Raw genomic sequence first — 21,983 nt, forward strand, 5'->3', positions numbered from 1 at the left:
GGATTACAGGCATATGCCACCATGCTTGGTTAATTTTTGTATTTTTTAGCAGAGAGGGGGTTTAACCATGTTGGTTAGGCTGGTCTCAAACTCCTGACCTTGTGATCTGCCTGCCTCAGCCTCCCAAAGTGCTGGGATTACAGGCCCCATCAGATGAATTTAACAAAGAGATTGAAATAATTTTAAAAACTCAAGCAGAAACTCCAGAGCTGAAAAATGCAATTGCCATATTGAAGGATGAATCAGAGTCCTTTAATAGCAAAATTGATCAAAGAAGAAAGAGTGAGCTTGAAAATTCCCTATTAAAAAATATAGTCAGGAGACAAAAGAAAGGAAAAACAATGAAATATGTCTACAAGATCTAGAAAATTGCCTCAAAAGGGCACCTCTGAGAGTTATTGGCCTTTAAGAGGAAGTTGAGTAAGAGATAGGTGTAGACAGTTTATTCAAAGGGATAATAGCAGAGAACTTCTCAAATCTAGAGAAAGATATCAATATCCAAGTACAAGAAGTTTACAGAACACTAAGCAGATTTGACTGAACAACATGATATGGGGTCTGTGTTCCTGCCCATATCTCATGTCGAATTGTAATCCCCAGTGTTGGAAGAGGGGCCTTGTGGGAGGTGATTGGTTCATGGGGCCGGATTTACCCCTTGCTTTTCTTGTAATAGTAAGTGAGTTCTCATGAGATCCGGTTGCTTATAAAAATGTGTAGCAGTGACAATTAGCTAGGCATGGTGGCTCCTGCCTGTAATCCCAGCACTTTGGGAGGTTGAGGGGGTGGATCACCTGACGTCAGGGGTTTGAAACCATCCTGGCCAACATGGTGAGACCCTGTCTCAAAAAAAAAAATGTGTGTAGGAGCTGCCCCTTCACTCTCTCTTCCTCCGTCTCAGGCCATGTATGATGTGTCTGCTTCCCCTTTGTCTTCCGCTATGATTGTTTTCCTAAGGCCTCCCCTGCCATGCTTCCTGCAAAGCCCATGGAACTATGAGTCAATTAAACCAATTTTTTTTTTTTTTTTGAGACAGAGGTTTGCTTTTGTTGCTGAGACTGCAGCACAAGGGTGTGATCTCAGCTCACCAGAACCTCTGACTCCTGGGTTCAAGCAATTCTTTTGCCTCTGCCTCCCAACTAGCTGGGATTACGGGCATGTGCCACCATACCTGGCAAATTTTGTATTTTTAGTAGAGATGGGGCTTCTCCATGTTGGTCAGGCTGGTCTCAAACTTCCAACCTCAGGTGATCTGCCTACCTTGGCCTCCCAAAGTGCTGAGATTACAGGGGTAAGCCACCGCACCCGGCCTAAACGTTTTTTCCTTATAAATTACCCAGTCTCAGGTAGTTCTTTATGGGAGTGCAAGAATGGACTAATATATGAGACAACCTATAGGCACATAATAATCAAACTTGCCAAGATAAAGAATACAAAAAAGGATCCAAAAACCAGCAAGAGAAAAAAACAAATAACATATAATGGAGCGCTAATACATCTAGCAGCAGATTTTTCAGTGAAAAACCTTACAGTCCAGGGGAGAGTGGCATGATATATTGAAAAGTGCTGAAGGAAAAAAAACTTTTCCCCTAGAATAGGTTATCTGGTGAAAATCTCCTTCAAGCAGGGAGAAGAAATACTTTCCCAGACAAACAAAGCTGAAAAATTTCATCAATACCAGATCTGTCCTATAAGAAACACTAAAGGGAGTACTTCAGTCAGAAAGAAAAAGACATTAATGAACAATAAATAATCAACAATAAATAATATAAAATGCACTGGTAATAGGAAGTACACAGAAAAACACAAAATATTAAACACTTTAACTATGGTGTGTAAACTATCTTATTCTAAGAAGGAAGGCTATAAACAATGAACCAATCAAAAATAATGACTACAACAACTTTTTATGATACGGTACAATAAGATATAAATAGAAACATCAAAAAGTTAAAACATTGGGGGATGGAAGAAAGGCATAGAGTTTCATTAGTTTTCTTTCTGCTTGTTTCTTTATGCAAATTGGGTTAAGTTGTTATCAGGCTAAAACAATGGGTTATAAGATAGTATTTGCAAACCTCACTGTAACCTCAAACTAAAAAACCTACAATGGATACACAAAAAATAAAAAGTCAAAAACTAAATCATATCACCAGAGAAAATCACCATCCCTAGAGCAAGATAGGAAGGAAAGAAAGAAGGAAGATAAGACAATAAAACAATCAGAAAACAAATAACAAAATGGCAGGAATAAGTCCTTACTTACCAATAATAACATTGAATGTAAGTGGACTAAATTCTCTAATCAAAAGACATAGACTGGCTGAATTGATTTAAAAAAAAAAAAAACAAAAAAAAACAAGACTCTGATCTGTTGTCTACAAGAAACACACTTTACCTGTAAAGACACACATAGACTGAAAATAAATGGATGGAAAAGATATTCCATGCCAATGGAAACCAAAAAAGAACAGGAGTTGCTATACTTATATCAGACAAAATAGTTTTCAAGACAAAAACTACGGCCAGGGATGGTGGCTCACGCTTGTAATCCCAGCACTTTGGGGGGCTGAGGCAGGTGGATCACCTGCGGTCAGGAGTTCAAGACAATTCTGGTCAAGATGGTGAAACCTCGTCTCTACTAAAAGTACAAAAATTAGCCATATGCGGTGGTGGCTTCCTGTAGTCCCAGCTACTTGAGAGGCTGAGGCAGGAGAATCACTTGAACCTGAGAGGTGGAGGTTGCAGTGAGCTGCCGGGATCATGCCACTGCACTCCAGCCTGGGTGACAGAGTGAGACTCCATCTCAAAACAAAAACAAAACCCACAAAGGAAAAGGATAAGCCCAATTTCACACAAGTTCCGGAGAACAGAAAATACTGCTCCCAGACTGGGTGCAGTAGGCTCATGCTTATAAGCCCAGCACTTTGGGAGGCTGAGGTGGACAAATCACCTGAGGTCAGGAGTTTGAGATCAGCCTGGCCAACACGGTGAAACTCCATCTCTATTTAAAAAAATACAAAAAAAAAAAAATAAGCTGGGTGTGGTGCTGCATGTCTGTAATCCCAGCTACTCAGGAGGCTGAGGCAGGAGAATTGCTTGAACCAGGAGGTGGAGGTTGCACTCCAGCCTAGACAACAGAGTGAGACTCCGTCTCAAAAAAAAAAAAAAGAAAATACTGCTCCCAATGAATTGTATGATGACAGCAGAGCCAGGGTACTAAAACTAGAAAAATACAGTATAAGAAAGGAAGATTATAGGCCAATCTCACTTCTAAACTGGAATAAAAATGGAAAGAACTCACATACAACATTAGTAAAGCAAATCTACAAACACGTTTAAAAAAAATCCGTCATGATCAGAAGATATAAACATCAAAGACAAGTGGGATAATCATCTATTACAACAAATTAAATGAATTGTCACTGGGGTGTGGTAGATTGTTTTCCCCCAGGGATCACACACAGTGCTCACTGATCACTTAATGAATTGACTTAAGTGACTTTTACACAGATTGGCAATTCTGACTTATTCAAAATACAAATTAAAGTCAAAATTATTTTATTTTATTTTATTTTTTATTTTTTGGAGACGGAGTCTCGCTCTGTTGCCAGGCTGGAGTGCAGTGGTGCGATCTCAGCTCACTGCAGCCTCCACCTCCCGGGTTCAAGTGATTCTCCTGCCTCAGCCTCCTGAGTAGCTGGGACTACAGGCATGTGCCACCATGACCAGCTAACTTTTGTATTTTTAGTAGAGACAGGGTTTCACCATGTTGGCCAGGATGGTCTTGATCTCTTGACCTCATGATCTGCCCACCTTGGCCTCCCAAAGTGCTGGAATTACAGGCGTGAGCCACCACACCCAGCCCAATACTTTTATTTTTAAATACAGTATTTTAACATATTCTACATAATCAAGGCCGGGTGTGGTAGCTCACACCTGTAACCCTACAACTTTGGGAGGCTGAGGCAGGTGGCTCACCTGAGGTCAGGAGTTCACAACCAGTCTGGCCAACATGGTGAAACCCTGTCTCTACTAAAAATACAAAGTTTAGCTGAGTGTGCAGGTGTGCACCTGTAATCTCAGCTACTTGCGAGGCTGAGGCAGGGGAATCACTTGAACTTGGGAGGTGGAGGTTGCCGTGAGCCGAGATCATGCCACTGCATATCAGCCTGGGCAACAGAGCAAGATTCCATCTCAGAAAAAAAAAAAAATCAGTGCGACTTATTAAAAGATGAAATCAGCCAGTCATGGTGGCTCACGCCTGTAATCCCAGCACTTTTGGAGGCTGAGGTGGATGGATCATGAGGTCAGAGGTTCAAGGCCAGCCTGGCCAACATGGTGAAACCCTGTCTCCACTAAAAATACAAAAATTAGCCAGGCATAGTGGCAGGGGCCTGTAATCCCAGCCACTCAAGGAGGCTGAGGCAGGAGAATTGCTTGAACTCAGGCAGCAGAGGTTGCAGTGAGCCAAGATCATGCCACTGCACTCCAGCCTAGGCGATAGAGTGAGACTCCATCTCAAGTAAAATAAAATAAAATAAAATATGAAAGTAAGTTTGGTATCAGGCAATTCAGGACTATTTTGGCAACTTATATAATTATTAGGGACTCCTCTTTGCCTCAAAGTACTGAATAGAAGTTCACCTTTTGTGTACGTAGTCTTGTATATGAATGTGCTGCCTGAGGATGTAATAACAGTAGATAAACACTTGACAACACAGAGCACATAGACTGTGTCTGCTTTATCGATGGCTGTGAGGACAGCTCCTCATCACACGTGCCTGGTCCATAATCGGATTTAACTGGATATTTGTTAAATGAATGTGTTAAATATTTCCAAAGGTCTATCTCCTAGATGAAAACATTAGCATCACTGATCAAAATGGATCATTGGGATGACCAAATTGGCCGAATCAATCTTATTAATGGTGTAGAAAAGAGTGATTAAGAAAGTTGGGGGTAAAAAGAATAGATTTTTACAATGAAATTTTGGTTTTATTATTTAAATGACAAGTTAATGTTTTGTAATAAAAGATGTAAAGATGATCATATTTTTCATGTTATTCACTTGAATCAGCTTTATATGCGTGAGCATACATTTTCAACCTGTAAATTAAACATAAATGATCAAGAAATCACGGGTTCCAATAAAGTAATATATTTACGGAATTTAGAACTGGAATAGGCCAGGCGTGGTGGCTCACGCCTGTAATCTCAGCACTTTGGGAGGCCGAGGCGGGCGGATCACCTGAGGTCAGGAGTTCAAGACCAGCCTGGCCAACATGGTGAAACCCTGTTTAAATAAAAAAAAAAAAAAAAGAACTAGAATAAATTTAAATCATCAAATCTAGCCCTTTTACTTATTTTTTTTTTTTTTTTTTTTTTTTGAGACAGAGTTTCACTCTTGTTACCCAGGCTGGAGTGCAATGGCGCGATCTCGGCTCACTGCAACCTCCGCCTCCTGGGTTCAGGCAATTCTCTTGCCTCAGCCTCCCGAGTAGCTGGGATTACAGGCACGCACCACCATGCCCAGCTAATTTTTTGTATTTTTAGTAGAGACGGGGTTTCACCATGTTGACCAGGATGGTCTCGATCTCTTGACCTCGTGATCCACCCGCCTCGGCCTCCCAAAGTGCTGGGATTACAGGCGTGAGCCACCGCGCCCGGCCCCTTTTACTTATTTTAATCTCAAAAGTTTAATAACTTGGCTAAGGTAATAAGTTAACGGACAGAAAAAGGTCTAGAATTCCTCATTTTCTGTTGTTTCTTCAAATGTTTTACACTCACAGTGCTTGGATTGGTCAAGTGTTTTTTACAGAAGTTCCTATGGTAATATCATCTGAGACCACTAGGTGTCATCTTATAACTATTATTGCAGTTCACTTAGTGCCGGTCTTCCACTAACGGGAAAAATGTAATGGCACTTTCAGAGGGTTTGGGGCTTTCCACAAGTTAAATGAGGATGACAGTAGCACCTGCCTCACAGAATTTTGGGAATTGTATATGAGACTCTTGAAGATGACATGAGGTACCATGAGTAAAACACTGAGAGCTGTGCTGAGTACACAGTAGTGAGCCCTCCTTAATTTTTCAGCTGGCGGAGGCCCCTGTGTCGCCACTGCCCCCCGCGCCTGTCCCCACCCCCACTCCGCCCCTCGTGGCACTCCTGGCTGCGCGCTCCGCCTGGAGCCTGCAGGAAGTGGACGAGCAGCCGCAGCGCTCCCTGCATGTCACCGACACGCAGCGGCGGTGGATGAGCAGGGTACAGTACCGACGCCCACCCAGGTGAAGCACAGACCCACCAGCATTTCGTGGGATGCTCTTGATTCAGGGAATCTCTACACCTTGGTCTTGACAGGCCCGGATGCTCCCTGCAGGAAAGATCCCAAATGCAGGAATGGCACCGTTTCCTGGGGGGTCAACATGAAAGGCAATGACGTCCGAGGTGGCACAGTCCTCTCTGATTATGCGGGCTCCGGGCCTCCCAAGGACACAGGCCACTGAAGTGTGACGGGCCCATCCTCAGCAACCAATCCGGAGACCACTGTGGCAAATTACAGGTGATGTCCTTCCGTAAAAAGGACACCCGGGGCCCCGGTGGCCAACACGTGTTACCCGGCCAAGTGGGACAATCTGGGAAGCAGGGGGCAGCTGGGAGACCTGGACCATCCAGGAGGCCCAGGAGGCCCCAAGCCGTGTTCTCCAGTTCAGTGCTGGGTGTACAATAGATTTCTCCTCTTCCCGCCCTCCTCTTTGGACAGGCAAGACTTCAGTGGTCAGATGGTGGCTTAGGGTGACTTTTCCTGCTGCCTGGCCTTTATTATTCTAGTCACTCACTCTGGTTTATGTTTTGATAAAATTTGAACTTCATTTTGGGGGATATTTTGGTATTGTAATGGGGTCATCAAAATGTTAATATGAAAATAGCAACCCAGAATTTAAAGAAGAAAAAATTAGGCAGAAATAGACCCATGTCTACAGTAATAGAGCAAAGCATCAAAGAATCTTTAAGGGAGGTTAAAAAAGAAAAAAAAAAAAAGAAACAAAAGGATTGGTTGCCTCTGCCTTTGTGGTACGAGACCAGAACTGCACGCAGCATGTTTTTGTGGCGCTGTCGCTAGACAACCAGCCGCTGGCATTGAGGCTCAGCCCCAACATGGGCCTCTCAGATGCCTTAATAGGTGTCAGTATCTCACGCTGGTCCTTTTAAAGACCAATCCTGTAAAAAGGCGAAGGCAGAGCGGCTTTACTGTTGTTGGGACATGACCCCCTACATGGGCAGCAGAGCTGGCTGTCAGCTTATCCGATATCTCTACGTCTGTGTCTGTTCAACTGACTGTTCTTCATGGGGGTAAGAAAAGCTGATCTGGAATTGCTGAATTTTGTGTTAATTCTGCTGTTTCCTTATAGTCTAATAAAACAAAAACCCTGAATGAAAAATAATAAATAAAAAATAACTACTTACTCATTGCCAGGGCATTCCCATCATCTTTTCTGATGAAAGGCAAGATAAATAAAATAATTTTATCATGGCTATATCAAAATGATGAATTTTGCTGGGACAGAAAGCTAATAAGCTTTTAATATTGTTTACGTGAACTTCTTAGCTACAGGAATGTCTTAATGATCAAGGATGTGTCAAGATAAATTCTATTGAATGATGGGATTTTGGATTTCAAAGTAAAAAAAGCAAACCCCACAGGCTTTGGTGGCTGACAGCTCTGAATCTCAGCTCCACGCCAGGAAACGCAACGAGGACAACAATGTGGGTAGATAATAGTCTTGTTAGAAGGAGTAGCTCAGACGAGGCCGAGGCCGAGGCCGAGGTGTGCTCAGGACAGTGCTTAGTAAATCCTAGTTATGTGACCTAGCCTAGGGCAAATTATTTAACCTCTGGAAGCTCCCATCTCTTTATTCGTAAGATGAAGTTAATAGGCACTTTTCAGAGTTGTTTTAAGAAACAAATGGGGGCCGGGCACAGTGATTCACACCTGTAATCCCAGCACTTTGGGATGCTAAGGTGGGCAGATCACCTGAAGTCAGGAGTTTCAGACGAGCCTGGCCAACACGGTGAAACCCTGTCTCTACTAAAAATAAAAAAATTAGCTGGGCATGGTGGCTCGCCACTGAAATCCCAGCTACTGGGGAGACTGAGGCAGGAGAATCACTTGAACCCAAAAGGCAGAGGTTGCAGTGAGCTGAGATTGTGTTACTGCGCTCCAGCCTGGGCAGCAAGAGCAAAACTCCATCTCAAAAAAAAAAAAAAAAAAGAAAAAAAAAGAAACAAACGGGAAAGATTTTGGGAACAGGGAAAATGTGGTTCCCCTGTTCCCCATTCCAACTCTGGGTTATTTGCCTCTTCTGAGCCAGACAGCTTTTCAGACACACAGACCCCTTTGCAGGTGAGGGCTCAAACTCGGCTGGGTGGTGATGGAAGGCATTCAACCCAATGTGCTGGACCAGAACCTGGGCCAGGACCCCTAAGGACAGGGCGTCCTGGGGTGAGTCTAACGCTCAGACATCTGTGGGTGTAAGACCCGGGAAACTAAGCAAAGAGATGTTCAAAGACTTCAGATGGTGTCCATGTTGCATTATGACAGACTTACCTTTTTTCCAAATTTGAGAACCATTTTTTCAGCATTTATGTGGTCCAGAAAATTAGGATGAGCTTTTCTTCTTCGATAATCTTCTTCAGTGAATGGAACCTCAGAATCCTCCTATTATAAGAAAGAAAGAAAAGGTACAGACTTGGTGAGTTAGAGAAATGTGTGACTTCTAAGGCTAAAGATGTGTTCCTTTAAGCTCAAACAGAGCTTACAACTACTGCTTATTTTATGTTCTTATTTTTGAGACAGGGTCTCGCTGTGTTGCCCAGACTGGTCTCGAACTCTTGGGCTCAAGCGATCCTCCTGCCTCGGCCTCCCAAAGTGCTGGGATTATAGTCATGAACCACTGAGCCTGGCCATACTGCTTATTTAATTTAATTTATTTTTTTGTTTGTTTTTTCTTCTCTTCTCTTTTCTTTTCTTTTTTATTTAATTTATTTTTGAGATGGAGTCCTACTCTGTCACCCAGGCTGGAGTGCAGTGGTACGATCTTGGCTCACTGCAACCTTCACCTCCCAGGTTCAAGTGATTCTCCTGCCTCAACCTCCCGAGCAGCTGGGATTACAGGTTCCTGCCACCATACCTGGCTACTATTTATATTTTTAGTAGAGATGCGGTTTTGCCATGTTGGCCAGGCTGGTATCAAACTCCTGACCTCAGGTGATCCGCCTGCCTTGGCCTCTCAAACTGCTGGAATTACAGGCGTGAGCCACTGTGCCCAACCATGCCACTTATTTGAATAGTAATTTACTCTTCCTAAAAATGCTGTAGGAGATAAATTTTATAATTTAAATTTAATCTAAACAAAATTAAAAACTAAGTCTTCTTTTGCAGAGGTGGTAACAGGTTGCCACTGAGATTCCACAGAGGTATTAATATTAAATATAATTTCTTTTTTTTGTAGAAACAGGGCCTTGCTCTCTTGCCCAGGCTGGAGTGCAGTGTCCTGATCATAGCTTACTGCAGCCTTGAAATCCTGGGTTCCAGTGATCCTCCTGCCTTAGCCTCCCTAGTAGCTGGGACTATAGGCACACACCACTGTGCCCAGCTAATTTATTTTCTTTTTTGTAGAAACAGAGCCTCAGATTGTTACCCAGGCTGGTCTCCACGTCCTGGCTTTAAGCAATCCTCCCGACTTGCCCTTGCAAAACGGTAGGATTGCAGGTATGAGCCACTTCGTCCCAGCCTGTAGTTTTATTTTTTTAACCTAAATTGTTTTTTCTTTTTTCTCTTTGCCACACAGGCCCTCCCTGGAATAAATAACATGTTTAAAAAAACATTCCACATGCACGTTGCCGGCTCAGGCTTTAAAAACTGGTTTCGTTAGCTAAGATTAAGTATCTCCTGGGAATGAGGAATGAAAAATATTTCTTGACAGTTCGCTGACCCGTACCTCATATTCAGTCTCTCCACAACCCCCCACGCTGTGAAGTCCCATAGAGGGATGCAACCAAAATAACTACATGAGAACCTACTGGAATCAAAAGAAAAAATGGAGAGCCATGCAACAGTGTGATTTGGCAAAAATCTATCTAAATTCAGAGATCCTTGTTGGAGCAGAGTTTTAAAAATATGGTGTTCAATATGGAACCTTTCAATCACAACACATTGGTCTAAGTTAAATAACCAATCCAAGGCATTTGAGCCAAGGACTTACAAGGAAACAATCGAAGAGTTCAAAGAAACACACAATAAAAACTCTACTGAGGCCAGGTGCGGTGGCTCATGTCTGTAATCCCAGGACTTTGGGAGACTGAGGTGGGTGGATCACTTGAGGCCAGAAGTTGAGACCAGCCTGGCCAACATGGTGAAACCCCGTCTCTACTAAAAATACAAAAATTAGCTGGGCTTGGTGGCAGGTGCCTATAATCCCAGCTACTCAGGAGGCTGAGGCAGGAGAATCGCTTGAACCTGGGAGGCGGAGGTTGCAGTGAGCTGAGATTGTGCAACTGCACTCCAGCCTGGTGACGGAGCGAGAATCCTTTTAAACAAACAAACAAACAAAAACAAAACAAAACCAAAAAACGAAAGTAAACCCCTACTGAGGTAGGAGCACGACTGCTCCTGAGAAAATGACTGGAGCCCAGCTGGGAATCGGTAGGAGTGCAGTAGGTGATAGAGAGATGATCAGGGTTTCTGGGCCATGCTGAGTTTAGATTCATTCCAACGGCAATGGAAGGGTTTTAAGCTTTTTTTTTTTTTTTTTTTTTTTGATAAGATCTCACTCTGTTGGCCAGGGCGGAGTGCAGTGGCACAATCACAGCTCACTGTAGCCTCAACCTCCTGGGAATAGCTGTTTTTCCACTTCAGGCTCCTGAGTAGCTGGGACTACAGGTGCTTGCCACCATGCCAGGCTAATTAAAAAAATTTTTTTTTATAGAGGTAGGGTCTCACTGTGATGCCCAGACTGGTCTCAAACTCCTGGTCTCAAACAATCCTCCTGCCTTGGCCTCCCAAACTGCTGGAATTACAGGCTTGAGCTACTAAACACAGTTGGGTTTTCAGCTTTTAAAGGAGGACAGCAACATGATCTGAATTATATTTAATATTTTGATACATATTTTAATATATCATCATGTACATATTTGAAGTAATATATAATATTGCAATACATGTATTTCTTTCTTTTAGCCACCTGGCTTGCTTTTGATTGGTACATGTATTTTTAACTCCGTATGTCACCCTTGTACCAATTCTGGAGGTACATGTGATATTTTGACATTTTTTTAATTGATATATCATGGTTGTGAATTACATTTCAGCAAGACAGCTGAGGCTGGGCTGTGGAGGATGGATTGGAGGCGCAAAGGCAGGCCCCAGCTGCACGACCGCCTGAGTAGTCCAAGTAGCTGAAGGCTGAGGCTGAATTTGAATTTCAGCTCAATTTGAATTTCAGATAAACAAATGACTAATTTTTTAGTCACGGGGTACGGGCATGCTAAAAAATTATCTACTATCTATCTGAAATTCATATTTAATGGGGTGTCCTTTATATTCACTTGCCAGATCGAGTCTGGAAACAGTGCAGTCAGCTTTGCCTTCAGGATGAATGGAGTCCTGGTCCCTCTGCAGCCCTGGCTCACGTGGTGTGGTGGGCCAGCTCACCGAACCCCCCCTCCTGCTCCCTGTGACTGGCCCAACACCCCTCTTCTGGATTTGCCCCACCCTTAGTCCTCAGCTGCCAGAGAAATGGTCACATTCCATGAGGTGAACCACGAGAGAAGCACAGGTTTGACGGCCAGTCTCTCCCCTGACATTTTGAGAATGTGACTGATAGAAAAGGAAGATCAATCTCTCTCTGGCCAGTGGCTCCGTAGTCCATAAATTCCAACCAGATGGGGCTGCAGGTTCTGGGCTGTCATTCCTTGATTCCTGGTTGGGACATAGGTCTGTTTGTGTATTATGCACCTTTGCGACTAGTTGCTGGGCTGTGTTCCCTTTAGTCCTTAAATTTCACTTGTTACAACAACAAATACAGTGTATTTTGAACCCAAACCTTTAACATGGGTTTTAGTTCCTCCCAACTGCTTGCATCGTTTGCCCTTCCAGTAAAGGGTGAGCGGCTGACCTTTCCTTTAGCAGGCATTACAGCCGTTCTCCTTTCATTGTTATGTTACATATCGATGGCTGTCAGCTTTTCTGGAAACAGCCTGCCTTACTACTATCTTGTTATAATTACTAAGCTTATTTAGAGGCTTCTTCTTTCTAGGAGGTAAAGAAAACAATCTACAGAGAAAAATATATAAGAAATTAAATATAATTTCTCTTTTTTGTAGAAACAGGGCCTCGCTCTCTTGCCCAGGCTGGAGTGCAGTATCCTGATCATAGCTTACTGCAGCCTTGAAATCCTGGGTTCCAGTGATCCTCCTGCCTTTCTAGGAGGTAAACAGCTCTGCAGAAGAGAGCTGGGGGGATAAGTGCTCTGATCTCATTCTTCTCAATTCCCCCATTCTCTCACCAGTGTGTCCCATTGGCCAAACCCAATTGGGAGCAGAGGACAACGTTGCTTGCTGATTTAGACCACAAGTTCAGAGCAGGGTGGAGAAGAGCAGAGGGTGGCCCTGGAGCGGCAGATGGAAAACACCCAGCAGGCAGAATCACTTTCCTGGCGCTCGCCTTCCCACAGCATGGCTGGTGGGGGCCCTCTTTGTCCTCTCAGGCCTGCCCAGGACATCTCTGAAAAGATCTTGGCTCTCAAGCATCAACAATAGGTTCCAGCCTATCCCAATTTTCACTGGCCCAAGACACGGAATCAACTCCCTCCCACAGAGTCCTGGAGTTACTTCTACCAGAAAACATTCTTAGAAAATACAATTTGTGTATTGGGGGTGCTCAGAAAGGCTGCTGTTGGGACATTTTTCTTAGTGACAGAGCTTATCTTTCAAGGTCATCAGCTGACGATGATTTTTTCCAACCTATTATGTTAGTGACCCTTACTTTACTTAGAGCTGGTTTCCTTGGCTGTTAAGACTTCCTGTGTGACTGAGGGTGGTGGCTCACACCTGTAATCCCGGCACTTTGGGAGGCTGAGGTGGGCAGATCACCTGAAGTAGGAGTTTGAGACCAGCCTGGATGACATGGTGAAACCCCGTCTCTACTCAAAATATTAGCCAGGAGTGGTGGCATGTGCCTGTAATCCCAGCTACCTAGGAGGCTGGGGCAGGAGAATCACTTGAACCTGGGAGGCGGAGGCTGCAGTGAGCTGAGATCATGCCACTGCACTTCGGCCAGAGTGACACAGCAAGATTGTCCAAAAAAAAAGGACTGCAAGGCCAAGGGGGAGCTAAGAAAGTACCAGGAGTCAGGGTGAGGCGCGGTGGCTCATGCCTGTAATCCCAGCACTTTGGGAGGCCAAGGAGGGTGGATCACCTGAGGTCAGGAGTTCAAGACCAGCCTGACCAAGATGGTGAAACCATGTCTCTACTGAAAACACAAAAATTAGCTCAGCGTGGTGGCGGGCGCCTGTAATCCCAGCTACTCGGGGGGCTGAGGCAGGAGAATTGCTTGGACCTGGGAGGCGGAGGTTGCAGTGAGTCGGGATTGTGCCATTGCACTCCAGCCTGGGCGACAGAGCGAGACTTCGTCTCAAAATAAAAATAAAAATGTAAAAAAAGAAAGTACCAGGAGTCCTTGCAGCTCACCTTTCGTCTACCCATCCCAAGTCTATCTTACAGGGATTACGATTTAGAGTCCAGCTAGAACTCTCCTTTCAAAAGCCAACCCTAGGAAGTCTGGCAGAGGAAACCCTTCTTTAGAGGTCTCTGTTTTATAGACTTCATCTCTAAAAACAAAACAAAATAAAAAAGACTTCCTGTGATGATGACAAGGAGACAGAGAAAAGCAGAGAGGAAAGTGTGGGAGGATTTACTGAGTTCCCCCTGGCTCCCAGCCCTCGATGCCGAGTGGCATCTCTGACCATTGATTTTGTAAGACATTGTTTATATCTTTCTAACATATCCTCTTTCTGATTAAGAAAGCTGGATTCGGCTGTGCGTGGTGGCTCACACCTGTAATCCCAGCACTTTGGGAGCCCGAGGCGGGTGGATCACGAGGTCGGTGGATTACGATCAGGAGTTCGAGACCAGCCTGACCAACATGGTGAAACCCCATCTCTACTAAAAATACAAAAATCAGCTGGGTGTGGTGGCATGAACCTGTAATCCTGACTACTCATGAGGCTAAGGCAGGAGAATCACCTGAACCAGGAGGCAGAGGTTGCAGTGAGCCAAGATTGTACCACTGCACTCCAGCCTGGGTGACAGAGTGAGACTCCATCTCAAAAAAAGCAAGCAAGCAAGCTGGATTCTGTTGCTTGCAAGCACAAGTGTTACTCAGCTCACTCTGACTTCAAACGATGCCACATCTCCTTCTGCCACGCCCCCTTCAATTAGACTTGTTGGGAATAAACTTGTTTTGCATGATTGGCCTTGTTCTATCTGTACCCCCACTAACTTCCTCATCCTCCTGGATTATTTAGAAGTAAATCTCAAACACAAATATTATTTATTACTTCATTAATCCTACTGCAGGTAGATTTCTCAATCAAAAAATATTTAGCAGCATTTGGTCTTCTTTGAGGAATCCTCCATCAGTTCTACTATTTTTCCTTTTTTTTGTTTTTGAGACAGGGTCTCACTCTGTCACCCAGGATGGAGTGCAGTGGCAGCGATCTCTGCTCACTGCAACCTCTGCCTCTCAGGTTCAAGCAATTCTACCACCTCAGCCTCCTGAGCAGCTGAGACTATAGGCGTGTACCACATACTCAGCTAATTTTTGTGTTTTTTTGGTAGAGACAGGCTTTCACCATGTTGACCAGGCTGGTCTCAAACTCCTGATCTCAAATGATCTGCCCACCTCAGCATCCCAAAGTGTTGGGATTACAGGCGTGAGCTGCTGTGCCAGGCTTAATTTTTCTTTAAAAATTAAAGTTTTATGGCTGGGCACAGTGGCTTACACCTGTAATCCCAGCACTTTGGGAGGCCGAGGTGGGCGGATCATCTGAGGTCGGGAGCTCGAGACCAGCCTGACCAACATGGAGAAACCCCATCTCTACTAAAAATACAAAAAATTAGCCGGTGTGGTGGCACATGCCTGTAATCCCAGTTACTTGGGAGGCTGAGGCAGGAGAATTGCTTAAACCTGGAGGTGGAGGTTGCAGTGAGCTGAGATCATGCTATTGCACTCCAGCCTGGGCAACAAAAGCGAGACTCTGTCTCAAAAAAAAAAAAAAAAAAAAAAAGATTAAAGTTTTGCCTTTTAATCTTAGTTATGTAATCCACCTGGAATTGACTTTGTGTGTGGCATGAGGTAGAGAAGTTTTGAAAATGATGAAAGTGTTCTGTATCCTGATTGCTGTGGTGGTTTCACAACTGTATGCATTTGTGGAAACTCAGGACTATAAAATAGTAAAGTTATGTATTTATTTGAGGCAGGGTCTCACTTTGTCACCCAGGCTGGAGTGCAATGGTATGATCTCAGCTCACGGCAGCCTCGACCTCCGCAGCTCAAGCAGTCCTCCCACCTCAGCCTCCTGAGTAGCTGAAACTACAGGTGCGCCACTGTGCCTGGTTAATTTTTGTATTTTTTGTAGAGATGAGGTTTTGCTTTGTTACCCAGGCTGGTCTTGAACTCCTGACTTCAAGCAATCCCCCCATCTCTGCCTCCCAAAGTGGTGGGATTATAGGCATGTACCACCACACCTGGCCTAGTACATTGATTATATCTTGATAAATCTGACTTTGAAAACCATCATTCGTCACTGGGGAAATGCAAACTATAACCACAGTGAGAGGAGAAGGGCATGCCAAAAGGACACAGGAGCTTAACACAGGAGCCATTGCCCCATGTTTTCTTTGGGGACCCTTCTCTTCTCCACTCTCAGTCCATGCAGTGTAGGGGGCTGATCATCCCTGGCTGTCTAAGTGGGCATATGATCCCGGGTCTGGCCAGTCATGCCCCTGGCCACAGTGACTAGTCCAAGGTTAGGCTCATGACTGAAGACCTGCCCAAACACACATTCCAGTCCTAGGATGGGACATGATCTACAGTGGGAAAAGGGAATCAAAGCTTGTCGGATGTCTGCCTGGGAGTTGCTGGGAGCCAGAAGGAGGGGCAGGCTTACTAGAGAGTGAAGTCTACTCAGAGTAGAAAAGAAACCATAAAAGAAAGAGAGAGATTTGGTGAGCATTGAGGACATTGTTGAATCCTCTGGGTCCAGCCATTCCTGAAGTCTGTTATTGGACTTCTTCATTATTTTGCTTATCTTGGTTGGGACAGTCAGTCAGGACGCTAGCACAGTGATCAGCCAGTCCATCAATTCACAATTATTTTATAGTGGACACTTAGCTGGACACTCTGAAGGAAGGGATTGTAACAGGAATAAAATGACCATGGCCTGCTCCTTGAGGTGATGGCATCCAAAGCAGGTAAGTAAACTTTACAAGGAAAGAGCATGAAACCTACGGTCCCTGCCCTCAAGGACTGAGGCAATTAAACAACTACATACCATTTGATGCAATAAGTGTGATGAATCCCTAAATATCTCCTTGCTATGTATAATATTCACTGACCATAACATGCACTTTTTCACATTATCATTTCTGAAATTAGAACACATCTGGAATCAATGGCTGATCATTGTGGTCAGCCAGGAAGCACTGGCAGTGTGGCTACGGGTGACTCAGTGACCTTGAACATACTGTTGCCATTGTTATCACTTCAAGTTGTCTCAGGTACTACTCGGGTTGATTTCATTGCCTTTTGAAAGAGTACACTGTGACTCAGCACTGAAATGGAAAGGTAGTGCGTAGGCACACAGGCACGGGAACACAGCAGCAAATGCCAATTTGACGTTAGTCAAGAGAATAAGCAATGTTCGAAGAATGTGGTTCATGTTCTCTTGCAACATAATAACCATGTACTTTATAGGAAGGTACTACAAACAAATGACATGATTCAGGTTTTATATTGAGTTGTACAGAAAAAGAATGTGGTGTGATTCAGAGATAGAGTCTGAATATGAGGAAGTTTTGGGAACACTATAATCACTGTGTTTTACATATATTTTCTATTTATTTATTTATTTAGAGATGGAGTCTCACTCTGTCACCCAAGGCTGGAGTGCAGTGGTGCCATGTTGGCCCACTGCAACTTCTGCCTTCTGGTTTTCAAGCGATTCTCCTGCCTCAGCCTCTCAAGTAGCTGGGATTACAGGCACCCAGCACCACATCCGGCTAATTTTTGTATTTTTAGTAGAGACGGGGTTTCACCATGCTGGCCAGGCTGGTCTTGAACTCCTGACCGCAGGTGATCTACCCGCCTCAGCTTCCCAAAGTACTGGGGTTACATGCCTGAGCCACTGAGCCCAGCCTATATTTTCTTTTTAATGTATGCACAAGAACGTTACGTGACAGCAATATGGGTCTAAGTAAGTCTAAAAGAGAGCTCTTTCAATATGATTAAAATACAAAGTATAAGTGATAAATAAGCTTTGCTATAGTTTCATAAGCAGCATATTTTTCTTTCTTAGAGGCATATAAAACAATGGAATCCCTTAGAATTGAATGTGCTTAGAGGCAATGAACTCTGTTGGGTGTTTTCTATGGAAGAGGATTCAGGAGTGTGAGAATACACAACTCGCTGTAGGAAGCTCCCTCTGCACACAGATTACAAGGTGTTAAGGGTGAAATGTTACCTAAAGGAAAGCTAACACTCTACTTACGGGGTCCAGGGATTTGGATTTTGCCCAGGTCAACACTGTGGACAGTAAAATAAATACCTTCTGCTTTTCAAAGTGGCTGACTTCTTCATTCAGAGCTGTGGGGCCAAAAAGCAGAGTGGTTATTCAGACCCAGGCACAACTTGTTTTTTCCTAAATCACGTGCACTATTAGTCACCAATAGGAGCCATTTAATGCCAGGACGCTGTTACCTCTGATGCTTCTTTGACCTGTTCCCATCACTGTTCTTCAAATCCCCCTCCTTTCTCACCACGTGTATCCGAAATACGGATCCCCACAGGCTGTTCAGAACCAAGCATTTCCGCCTCATCAGCGCTCTCCACTGCAGCCCTTTCTGTCCGCTATGCTCATCAGTTGCCTGATACTTTCTGAGCTGAGTTCAAAATTGTGGTCCCTTCCTGGTTTCTGGCCTCTGACCATGTGCTTCTACTTTTTGGGAGGGCTGGTGAAAGTAAGGGTCATAGCTGACATGAATTAGAACAACTCATGGGCTTTGTTGAATTCCTCTCACTATGAGAGAGGTATTCTGTGTTACAGATGTGGAAACTGAGGCACAGTTTGCCCAGGATCATAGAGGGAAGTGATGGGGCACAGAGTCCGATCCAGGCTGTCTGGCTGCCAGACCCGTGCTGTCTCCACCATGCCACCTAGCCAGCTGCCCAGAAAAGGGAGCAGGCTGGGGATGGAACAGCAGAGGCCCTACATCAGAAGGTAAGGCCCTCTTAGGAGTTCCCATAAGGCAGCCCTGTTCAGTGAAAGCCACTGTGGAAGGAAGTAATTTGGGGTGATCCCACCATTCCCACTCCATCCCTGGGGCTGTGGGCTATAGTGCAGATCACTGATAAGGCAGAAATGTTTGGTTATCAACAACTTGTAGGGATCTGTATTTAGGATAGAGGTAAACAGAAAGATGAGCATTTAATTTCCAAAGGGTTTATTGCTTTGCAGAAAGGCTCTCTACACATTTAAGCATCGAATCTCCTTGAATGTATGTGGCTAAGGGATTCCATTAAAATATTCTTCATGATGGATAATTTTCAAGAAAAATATAGGCCAGGCGCGGTGACTCACATCTGTAATCCCAGCTCTTTGGGAGGCCCAGGTGGGTGGATCACCTGAGGTCAGGAGTTCAAGATTAACCTAACCAACATGGAGAAACCCCCATCGCTACTAAAAATACAAAATTAGCCGGGCATGGTGGCACATGCCTGTAATCCCAGCTACTCAGAAGACTGAGGCAGGACAACCGCCTGAACCCAGGAAGCAGAGGTTTCAGTGGGCCAAGATCACACCATTGCACTCTAGCCTAAGCAACAAGAGCGAAACTCTGTCTCAAAGAAAGAGAAAAGTATCTAAGCTGCAAAGTGAGGTCTAATTTAATTGTCAGAGAGGCTAAGTGATGCAGCTGTCATGGTATGATTTTAGTTATCATGAGGTGATTCCCTAAACAAGCGAAAAAATGAAATGCTGATATCCTGGATCTAATAAATGTATGGATTTCTACCCTAAAATGAGAAAGTGTTACTGAATTAAGTCTAAGAACACCACTATGATCATGTATTAATCCAAACTTTAAGTGTCAATTTTGTTTCTATTTTTTTTTTTTTTTTTTTGAGACGGAGTTTCACTCTTGTTACCCAGGCTGAAGTGCAATGGCGCGATCTCGGCTCACCGCAACCTCCGCCTCCTGGGTTCAGGCAATTCTCCTGCCTCAGCCTCCTGAGTAGCTGGGATTACAGGCACGTGCCACCATGCCCAGCTAATTTTTTGTAGTTTTAGTAGAGACGGGGTTTCACCATGTTGACCAGGATGGTCTCGATCTCTTGACCTCGTGATCCACCTGCCTCGGCCTCCCAAAGTGCTGGGATTACAGGCGTGAGCCACTGCGCCCGGCCTTGTTTCTATTTTTATTCTAATACCAAAAATTCTCTCTTCAATTTATTTTGCTCTTTTAACCTTTCTGCTCTGCTGAGCTTCAGTTTGGCCTATTTTGTGAATACTTGGCACACTTTGCGGTCCTCTAACTGGGTTATCCTTTTTTGTTTCTGATATTTATAATAGATCTAAAATGATTTGCTCGTCCCCCTTTGAATACACCTTCATCTATAGGCAAATATTTTCTCTCATTTCTAATAATGTGTTCCTCTTTCTTCGGTCATCTTGCCTTCCATCCATAATATCTGCAAAAGGCAAGGTGGGAGAAGTCTAAAACATTTAAAAATAATTTAATAAAACATTATGAAAAATGATACGTATCTGGGTGTGATGGTTCATGCCTGTGATCCCAGCACCATTGAAGGCTGCGGATCACTTGAGGCCAGGAGTTGGAGACCAGCCTGGTCAACATTGCTAGACCTCATCTCTACGAAAAACTAAAAAAAATATAGCTAGGTAAACACCTGTAATTCTAGCTACTTGGGAGGCTGAGGCAGGAGGATTACTTGAGGCCAGGAGTTTGAGGCTGCAGTAAGCTATGATTGTACCACTGCACTCTGGCCAGGGTGACAGAGTGAGACCCGACCTTTTAAAAAAGGAAAAAAGGAATACATATCCATTGCAAGAAAAACAGAATCTAAGAATGTGCATCAGGTAAAATACAAAGTCCTCATCCCTTGCCAACCCCATACCCCCCAGGTGACTCTGGTGACAGACTGAAGGATCTCTGACTATACTTTCTTGCAGACGCAAACACTGTATATCCCAAAAACAAAGTAATTCAGTTAAAACTTTTCCTCTAAATAGAGAAGTAAATTTCTTGATTATTTGAATCTCTTTATTAGGAGGAAGCAGAAAAACTGCCTACATTTTAAAGCTCATGAAAGGAAATACAGTGTCAAAGCTTGAGAAAAGGTTATGTTCCCTTGAGGGGGAGAGGGTAGTCATAAGAAAGGCTGATGCCCATCTGTCACAGCAGGAAGTCGGTGGTTAAGGTCGGAAAAGCGCAATCAGTAGGCTCCTACGGAGGCATTTTGATGTATTAAATGAGGTTGCTTGGCTGGGCGCTGTGGCTCCTGCCTGTAATCCCAGCATTTTGGGAGGCCAAGGCGGGTGGAACACTTCAGGTCAGGAGTTTAAGACCAGCCTGGCCAATACGGGGAAACCCCATGTCAGCTAAAAATACAAAAATTAGCCAGGCATGGTGGCATATGCCTGTAATCCCAGCTACTCAGGAGGCCGAGGCAGGAGAATCACTTGAACTTAGGAGGCCTCAGAGATTGCCGTGAGCCAAGGCAGTGCCACTGCACTCCAGTGTGGGTGAAAGAGCAAGATCTTGTCTAAAAAAAAAAAAAAGAGGTTGGTTTGGGGGAGCATGAATCACAAAAGCACCACCTTGCTAAACACCACTTCATTCTTTTAGAATTGAGGGCCTTAAGTTCATTATATTTTTCAAAGCACTTTCAAAATACAAGCATTCTCTACAAGCCTTCCCTGACCTTTGCCATCAGGGAACATTTGTTGAATTGAATCAAATATTTAGAGTTAGAAATAATTCCTCCCCTCCTAAAGTCACGAGGCTCTTAAACATAACTTTCTTGTGCGCACACCTGCTTTATTGTGTTAAAGTTTCTCTTGCATGCCTTGTCTCTTGTGTGATGACTTGTGCCTTGGTGTATAACGCTTTTCTTATCTTTGTATCTCCCCAGTACATTCAACCCCACCTCCTTAAGCAGTGCCTACAGAATGAGTCAGGTTGAATTTTAAAAGTTAAATGTTTTGGCCAGGCATCATGGCTCACGCCTGTAACTCCAGTGCTTTGGGAGGCTGAGGCTGGAGGATTGCTTAAGGCCAGGGCTTTGAGATCAGCCTGTACAACATAGCAAGACCCCATCTCTACCAAAAGAACAATTAGCTGAGTATGGTGGCATGAGCCTGTAGTCCCGGCTACTTAGGAGGCTGAGGTGGGAGGATTTCTTGGGCCCAGAAGTTCGAGGCTAAAGTGAGCTTTGATCATGTCCCTGCACTTCAGCCTGGGTAATGCTTCATTTAAAAAAATATGTATTTGTTTTATTTTATTTTATTTTATTTTATTTATTTATTTATTTATTTATTTTTGAGACGGAGTTTTGCTCTTGTTACCCAGGCTGGAGTGCAATGGCGCGATCTTGGCTCACTGCAACCTCCGCTTCCTGGGCTCAGGA

The 21,983-nt window shown here is 44.1% G+C and overlaps 1 protein-coding gene across 3 annotated transcripts in view; it reads right to left on the reverse strand.

The window, feature by feature from the left end:
* The window catches only part of AK7 (adenylate kinase 7), a 90,252-nt gene that overhangs the window by 54,100 nt on the left and 14,169 nt on the right, over positions 1-21,983 (reverse strand). For all 3 annotated transcript variants that reach the window (XM_032287482.1, XM_032287484.1, XM_032287481.1), the window contains exons 4-5: positions 17,827-17,921; positions 8,607-8,717 (exon numbers count right to left, since the gene is read on the reverse strand). In XM_032287482.1, coding sequence (XP_032143373.1) covers positions 8,607-8,717; positions 17,827-17,921 — 206 coding nt within the window. The remainder of the gene's footprint in view (positions 1-8,606; positions 8,718-17,826; positions 17,922-21,983) is intronic.

Source organism: Sapajus apella, unplaced genomic scaffold (genome assembly GCF_009761245.1).
Source record: "Sapajus apella isolate SASKATOON/1434 unplaced genomic scaffold, GSC_monkey_1.0 scaffold20, whole genome shotgun sequence".
Taxonomy (NCBI): domain Eukaryota; kingdom Metazoa; phylum Chordata; class Mammalia; order Primates; family Cebidae; genus Sapajus; species Sapajus apella.